Source organism: Chanos chanos, chromosome 14, assembly GCF_902362185.1.
Source record: "Chanos chanos chromosome 14, fChaCha1.1, whole genome shotgun sequence".
Lineage (NCBI taxonomy): Eukaryota > Metazoa > Chordata > Actinopteri > Gonorynchiformes > Chanidae > Chanos > Chanos chanos.
Genome location: NC_044508.1, coordinates 5,534,061 through 5,541,632, shown reverse-complemented (window position 1 = coordinate 5,541,632; position 7,572 = coordinate 5,534,061). Strand labels below are relative to the sequence as shown.

The following is a 7,572-nucleotide window of genomic DNA, read 5'->3' as shown; positions in this document are numbered from 1 at the left end:
AGCTGTACCCACTGAACAAAGTCTTTGTTTTCTGTTCCTAGGTTTGGCGTGATGGCAAACTGCTGTTGGGTTCTTCTTGTTTGCAGCAGGGATCTATTCTCGTGTGTAAATCGCCTGATTCCTTTGGCTACTTTTGCTTTTGCAGTCTATGTCGGCTTCTACAGCACAACATCACACTGTTTACAATTACACAAAGACTTTTACTCAATATTTTTCGGGTAAAATTGCTCTGGATATCGCTGTCTTCTACAATAACCCTAACAATTTAAATGTATTAATAATCTAATTCTCTCTCATGCAGTGTAATTCCATATTAACACACAAGGCCTTGTTAATTTGCCCCCCCCCCCCCCCCCCCCCATATTGTTAATTTGCATTACAGATAATTCATTAAACATAGAAAAGAATCAAGATTGAGTGATTCTATGAATGTACTGTACTGAATGTAACTGTATTTGCCCAGCTGTTGTGTCTTTTACGAGTTCTTCACTAAGTTTTAAATTTGGATTTTAAATCATTGGTAAGTGTCGCAAACTGGTGTGAGAAACATACAAACATGAGAGACAACAACATAAGAAAATAAATATGTATATTTCCCCTAAAAATACATCCTAATACATAAAATGATTTAAAAAAAAACAAACAAAAAAAATGTTAAAATATCAGCCTAACTGTGGCTACTGCATCATCTTTTCACATATGCATCTGTTTTTTTTCTCTCACTTCATGTATTTAAAGGTGAACACTCTGGGGGTGGGGTGCACATCAACAACAACAACAAAAACCAAACACTGTCGTCATTACATATTCCATGGCTTTCACAACATAGCAAATATGTGCACAGTCAGAGGTGAAATTAAGTTGCCCCAGCAAAGGAACTTGTTGAGACTGCTGTTAAAAACAAATGCATTTTAACCCATCCTTTTTTCTTTTTTTTTTTTTTTACCCTAAAATCTGTTTGAAAAGAAAAATCTGATAAATAAAAAAAAAAACACAAAAAAGCATGACATGCCAATGTCTTTGCAAGTTTTACTGCAGGTTTTTAGCTCTGGATACCCCCTCTCATCAAACTCTCTTTTCATATTTCTTCTTTGTCATCATCATCATCATCTTCATCTTCATCATCATCATCTTTCTCCCTGTCCACACCATCTTCATGACCAAAGATGTCAGAGAAGAGGAAAGTGTCTTGTTGGGTACTGTCACTGTTACTTTCTGAGCCGCTTATGGTGCAATCCAGGGTTACTTCCCCTTCCAGTACAGGCAAAACTCTATCATGTAGGAAATCAATGATTTCTGAAATAAAAGGTGAACATGAAATGGTTAAAAAAAAAAAAAAAGCATGTAACTAATTGTTGTGTTGATTAAGCAGGACCTTTAGCTCAATCAGTACCTGTTAAATTGAGCTAGGGTTTTTAAAAAGATATAGAAAACTTACAAATGGTTTATACATCTTTAAATCTATAAATCTTTATTATAAAGGATTTGTAAAGAAGAATTCATTTTATGGCTGAGCCTAGACCTGACCAGTTGAAGCAACCCCAGATCATAATACTGCCTCCAGAGGCTCCAAATGGCGATTTTTTTTTTCCGGCCAGACAGTGTACTATATAGCAGCTTTCTATATCTGGAGAGATGTTTAAAAAAAGCTTTAAAAGCAACACAAATTTACTAATGTGGAGTCATTGGAAACAAACCTTTTATTTGAGGAACATATGGGTATAGTTCCTTAAAAACAAAACCAGCTCTTTCTCTTTCGAAGCACAAAAAAAAAGACTTGTGACTGAAAAGAATAGCTGAAAATAAAAACGGGCAAGTCTAAAAGTCACACGCCATTTTTCTTAAAGATGCGTGCCAGAATATGAACGAGCTCGTCATTAAACTTAAATGTAAACAACAACTTAATTATACATTATGCATAAGTTTGGTTTTGCCTCCGCTGTTACCACAACGAGAGAGAGTCGCTGAGTGTTTGGTCATGTGACTAAGCACTGTGCGGGGCCAGAAGCCTGTAGCGCACTGCGCACTCTCCACGGCTGCGGCCTGGCGCTTTGGCTCAACTCCTCATATGAGCACAACTCCGAAATGTGAAAGCAGACATCCCTCGGCCAGCTTTTTCTTCGAAAATGAAGTGATGGTGCGGTGAAGTTGCACTGCAAATAAGCAGGGATTTGACAAACGCGGTTTCGGAAATTGGGACCGACCAGCCTTTTATTTTATTTTAGACCCAACTGCTTTTTCATTTAGCCTATTTTCAAGTTATTTAACTTGACGGGCTTGGAATGCAAGGAGACAGGCATTTAATGTAGGCGAATGTCTTTCTTTAATTAACGATGGCAAGGCCGTTTGTTTTATTGTATTGCTGTAGCCTATATGTTCAGTTCGCAACGTGTGCGAAGAGCTGCAAAGAGTTTATCCGTGCTGACTACTTTCAATAAAACACATGTGTTGGATCATAGCGTGGGTGTTTTATTGCTGTTTAAATGTAGGCTATGATATGGCTATTTAAAACATATGTCTGGTAGTTGTTCTATACGGCCTGAATTCTGGAATATTAACAGCAATATTGGCCGTCAAAAAAAAAGGCGTAGTGTAAACTCTGGTGTGTGTATAAGATATAGGTTTTCCGATATACGTTTGCAGGTTGTTAAATGTTAAAGGTTAAACGAGAAAGTGATGGGGGGGGCACGTCATCTAGTTACTGCCTTTATTACAACAGTTAGATTATGTCAGACCCTATCTAGTTAATTTTAATAGCTATGTTTAACCGTTGAGGAAGAACCTAGCAAAGCAGGGAAAAAATGCATATTAGCCTAAGAGATTTATCCATAAATTTTACAGATCGATATCGAAAAAAACGATGAATCGAAAAAAATAATATTTTTGTACATCCCTAATACTGCATAATGGTAAAGCAATACAAAACCACAACAAACAAAAAAACCCAAACCTAAGATGAAGACTCACCGCCAAAAGATTTTGTTTGCCAATTGGGGACATAACAACTCTTAAGTTTCTGGAAACGCTCTTGCAAATAGGCTGGAGGGAGATTCCTACAAAAATTAAATAACATTCATACACAAAATTTACAAACTACAAAAATGGCACAAAATTCACACATATGCTGGGTACATGCAGTTCATCGGATAACTCTAGAGTCGACGACTGGATGAATAAGGTGTGTTAGAGCAGTGAGAGACCAGACTCTCTACACACTCTGTGTGATGAGAAAATACAGCGTCAGGCTTACCCCATAGTGTGTGCGAGATCCTCCCAATTCACATCTGCACGGTCTTGAGGATTCATTTGATACATCCTGGAAACAGAATAGCAAAAATACAATTCTATAAAAAAAAAAAAAAACCCACACATACACAAATACAAATACATATACAAATTTGCAATATTCTTTGAATTGAAGATCTTACGCTTTAATGAGTTGGATTTTCCATTTTCTAATCTGCTTAAGGTCCTTAACAGCATCAGGTGACATTTTGGACTTCACAATTGACATCCTAAGACCAAAACCGAAAATGATTCATCGAATAACATTTGTGGGTCATCTGCGTACCACATTACACTCTACAGCGTAGAATTCGTGTTACAGCAACGACTGAAAATCTGTGCAATAAGACACACCAGTAGGATGGTGAATGTCAGTTACAGACTGGGTTTAAACTTTGAAGAATGGACATTCGAGGGTTTGAATACCAGGTAAAAACAGAACTGTGATTCTTACAACCAGCAAAAAATGACTGATGTGAACACGCACGGAATAAAGCGCCTCGTTCACACTTTGTGGAACAACTTACCATCTCCTCCGACACTGAATCCAGGTGCGAGTTTTTACTTTTTCTGCCAAATGTGACCAGGGAAGGTTGGAGTAGAGGTCCGTGCGGCTGACCCTGGCTGTTCCAGGGTTTTTTTGGGCTTCGGGATCCAGTTTGCTGATGATGTGATCACGAACAGCGTGCAAAAGTGTCTGGTCTTCTCCTTCACTCCAACGGCCTGTCCTGCTTACTACAGTTCAATAAACATGTAATAAGTAGCAGTATTTAATTAATTAATCACCCCCCTCCCGTAAAAAAAATTAATATTAACATAACATATTAAACAACAACCAAAAACAATTAAAGACAAGGAGAAACAGCCAATACTATAATATTTTGAAAAATCCCTTTATCTGATGCTGGCTAATGGACCATGAGCCACGCACGTTGACTTACTGAGCTGAGAAAAACGCTTCGCCAATGCAGCAGGACTTCTGCCAGTCAAGTCACTGATCTTCTTCCAGTCATTCCCATGCAAACTGTGCAGTTTACAAAGGGATCGAACTTCTTCTTCTGTAAACCTTGTGAGGCAGAAAAACAGAGGGGTGTTATCTTCAAAACAATATCAAAACAATATATCCAGGACACCATAATGTTCAACTGGTTGGTTCAAAGCTTCACTGGTTCATAGATTTGTTGGGCACTGTCATCAATATCTTTGCATTAGAGCTAGTTTCTCTCAAACATGCTATTAAGCCGGGTTAAAAAAAAGTTTCCTACTTACTCGCCCATGTAGCCTCTGTCGTCAAATAAGTTTCTCCCACGCTTGTAAATGTCATGACAGGATCGTGGGATTCCTTCAGCTTTGGACACAAAAGTTTAATAGATGCGATTTAACAAGAAACACTTTCATTTATGAATACGTCTGACCAAGTCACACAAATGTTCAGGAGTCTTCTTGGTTTTCAAATTGGCTAATCACTGTGGTTGGTTAACAACGGATTGCTTAATACTGGGTTAAAGAGAGCACCCATCTGTTCTCCCAGGTTCTCACTCAAGATCAGTCTCTACTTATTAGGTGAACGCCCTGAGCCAAAAAAAAGGAAAAAAAAAAAAAAAAAAAGAACAGAAGAAAGGCACGAAAAAAGACCAGAAGGGTAGAATGTTGGACCTTCAGGACTGGATCTGGGTAAAACTCTAGTTTATGCCATACCTTGAAACCATAAAATAGCTTCATTTGCTGAAACCATAAAATGGTTTCATTTGCTAAAAGCTTCTGACAGCTGATACAGGCCCTGCACTTAAACAATAAAAAGCTGATCAAATTAGATCAAATATATCGTACATTTTGGCAAGCTCAACAGAATCACGCAATAAAACAGCGGAAATGAGACTCACAAATTCGTTCCAAGAACCTGTTGTCCCTCTTTGCCTTCCTTAAGCTGCTCTCCTCCTCTGGGAAACGTGAAGGATAGAAGAGCTTGACTGCGTTGTCGATTCCTGTGAGAGCCATGAAGTCTTTGACGTTCTCGATTAACCTCTTGTTCTCTTGCTTGGAAAAGCGGCCGCTGCGCAGAGGGATGCCTGGAGAGCCCGAGAAGATCGAAGCCAGTAAAGGACAAACTCAAAACAAACTGATACACTATTGTAGTTCCAAAGCCTTTGTGGAAGATCTACATGCTTGACACCAGTCTCACCCGTTTGAAATACAATCGCTCTTGTGGAACAATTTCAAACAAACTTTCGTGCACATAAAACTGCCCTGACGTTGGGTTTAACTGAATATACACCAGTGTTTCCGAATACTTCTCCTATTGACCCACATCTCTGCATATATTATTTTTCTCCCCTGCTTGAATACACTTCACCCAGCTTATAATACTGTGGATGATACAATGATGAGAGAAATCGTGTATTAGAGCATGGACAGACCTAATAAGTCTGTGGATACCCCAAGAGCAGGATTTGAAAACACTGATGTTCTTTCGAAATAGAATTAGTTTAATTCCTTAGATTATAACAACTAAAATTCCATTGACTCAATCTATGGAATGTTCAGATCAATGCTTACCTTTCCTTTTGAACTCTTTAAATCTAGGCAAGTCATACGTTAACACAGTTCCGATCTTTTGAGAAAATTTGAGTTCTGCATTGGGAACAAATTCCTTCAGTTCATCCAGCTGTTTCATCATGTTCAGTTCTTTCTCGTCCCTCTTCTGTTTGCGTTGCTGTTGCTCTCGATTTGCCTTTTTCCCTGTGGTGTCTTCTCTACTGGTGCATGTTGTCCTGGTTTCTGTTCGTTCTCCATTTGCCTTTTTGCCTGACGTGTCAAGCGTCTTGGGAACGATGTTATATGAGACTCACCTTCTCCATTAAAATCCCTTGGCTGTACGTTTAAAATCTCTTTTTCCTCTGAAGTACCTCTTACTTCTCTCTCTTCATTCTTTAGTGGGGAGGTCTTTACTCTTTGTCCTTCTTGAACAGTAGCTTCCACAGCAGAGCTGTTTGCATCCTTTTCAGTGGCGGTCTCCTCCGATTTCGTTTCTTGAATAGTAGGCTCCTTGGTGGAGTCATTCATTCCGTTCCTTTTTCTTGGTGTCTCTTCTATCAGTGCATCTTGAGTAAAGAATCCTACGGTGGACTCGTCTGTTTCTGTCTCCTTCTGCTTTTCCCTCTGCGTCTCCTCTTTTGGTGAATGTTGAGTGAGGAATTCCATGGAGGACGAGTCTGTATGCGTGTCTTTCTGTTTTTTCTTTTTTTTTCTTGGCGTATCCTGAGTAGAAGATTCCACGATGGATTCATCTGTTTCCATCTCTTTCTGTTCTTTCTTTTTTTTTCTCTGCACCCCCTCTATTGGTACTTCTTCAGTAGTGGGTTCCACAGCGAACTCTTCCGTTTCCCGCTCTTTCCGTTTTTTCTTCTTTTTTTTTCTTGGCGTCTCCTCTATTGCCGCGTCCTGAGTAGAGGATTCCATGATGGATTCATTTGTTTCTGTCTCTCTCCGTTTTTTCTTCTTTTTCTTCTGCGTCTCCTCTATTGGTGCATGTTCAGTAAGGAATTCCACGCAGGACTTGTCTCTTTCCTTCTCTTTCTGTTTTTTCTTTTTTTTTCTTGCCGTCTCCTCTATTGCTACATCCAGAGTAGAGGATTCCATGATGGATTCATCCATCTCCATCTCTTTCCGTTTTTTCTTTTTTCTTTTTCTTGGGGTTTCGTCCGCTGGTGCACCTTGAATGGGAACTTCCACAGTCCACCCATTTATTTCACCCTCCCCTTGCTTGTTTGAGTTCGTTTTCTTCTGTGACGCCTCCGCAGGTATTTCGTGCTGAGACATACTTGGCATCTCCTCTCCAGTCACCTCGGAGTATTCTTCTAACATTGTGACGCTCTCTCTGTCTTTTCTCCTTTTGTGCTTCTTCTTGCGCTTCACATTCTCACCATTTAGGTCCACATATTCCTCTTGGCCATCGAGAGCATCTCCAATCCTTTTTTTCTTCTTTTTCAAGTTGTTTTCCTCAGTTCTTTCTCTCCATCGCATCGCTCCATCGCCCCTTTCATGTCCTTCGCTAAATTCCGAACGAAGATGATTCGCGGGACTCCATTCTAGAGATAAACAATCCGAGTCTGACGAATCCATTTTCTTAATCAGCTCTTTTTCGGAGAGAAATTGAGGCAGGGAATCTACACAGGGACGACAGAAGAGCAAAACCAACTTAGAAACAATTAGGACTGAGATTTACATCTGCATCAAAATTATAAATTGCATTTGTGCTTTAATTTCAGCTGAACTAAGACTGTGCCG

At 39.4% G+C, this 7,572-nt stretch overlaps 1 protein-coding gene across 1 annotated transcript; it reads right to left on the bottom strand.

Annotated features, from left to right (window-relative positions):
• Positions 1 to 1,016: 1,016 nt before the first annotated feature.
• LOC115827864 (transcription termination factor 1-like) lies at positions 1,017 to 7,149 on the bottom strand. The gene is made up of 10 exons (XM_030791768.1): positions 6,192 to 7,149; positions 5,842 to 6,129; positions 5,169 to 5,354; positions 4,555 to 4,633; positions 4,227 to 4,351; positions 3,813 to 4,020; positions 3,429 to 3,515; positions 3,251 to 3,316; positions 2,968 to 3,053; positions 1,017 to 1,296 (listed from the first exon to the last, which is right to left on the bottom strand). Exons 1-10 carry the CDS (start codon positions 7,147 to 7,149, stop codon positions 1,079 to 1,081), a joined length of 2,301 nt encoding a protein of 766 aa, XP_030647628.1. The 3' UTR covers positions 1,017 to 1,078.
• Positions 7,150 to 7,572: the final 423 nt, after the last annotated feature.

Bases quoted from the DNA above. Each gene is read 5' to 3' on its own strand.
- LOC115827864 (XM_030791768.1), bottom strand. From the start codon at position 7,149: ATGTTAGAAGAATACTCCGAGGTGACTGGAGAGGAGATGCCAAGTATG. The intron at 4,634-5,168 runs GTGAGTCTCATT...TTGTGTCCAAAG, and splicing joins CAGGTTCTTGGAACGAATTT to CTGAAGGAATCCCACGATCC. The intron at 3,516-3,812 runs GTAAGTTGTTCC...TTTTGGTCTTAG, and splicing joins ATTCAGTGTCGGAGGAGATG to GATGTCAATTGTGAAGTCCA.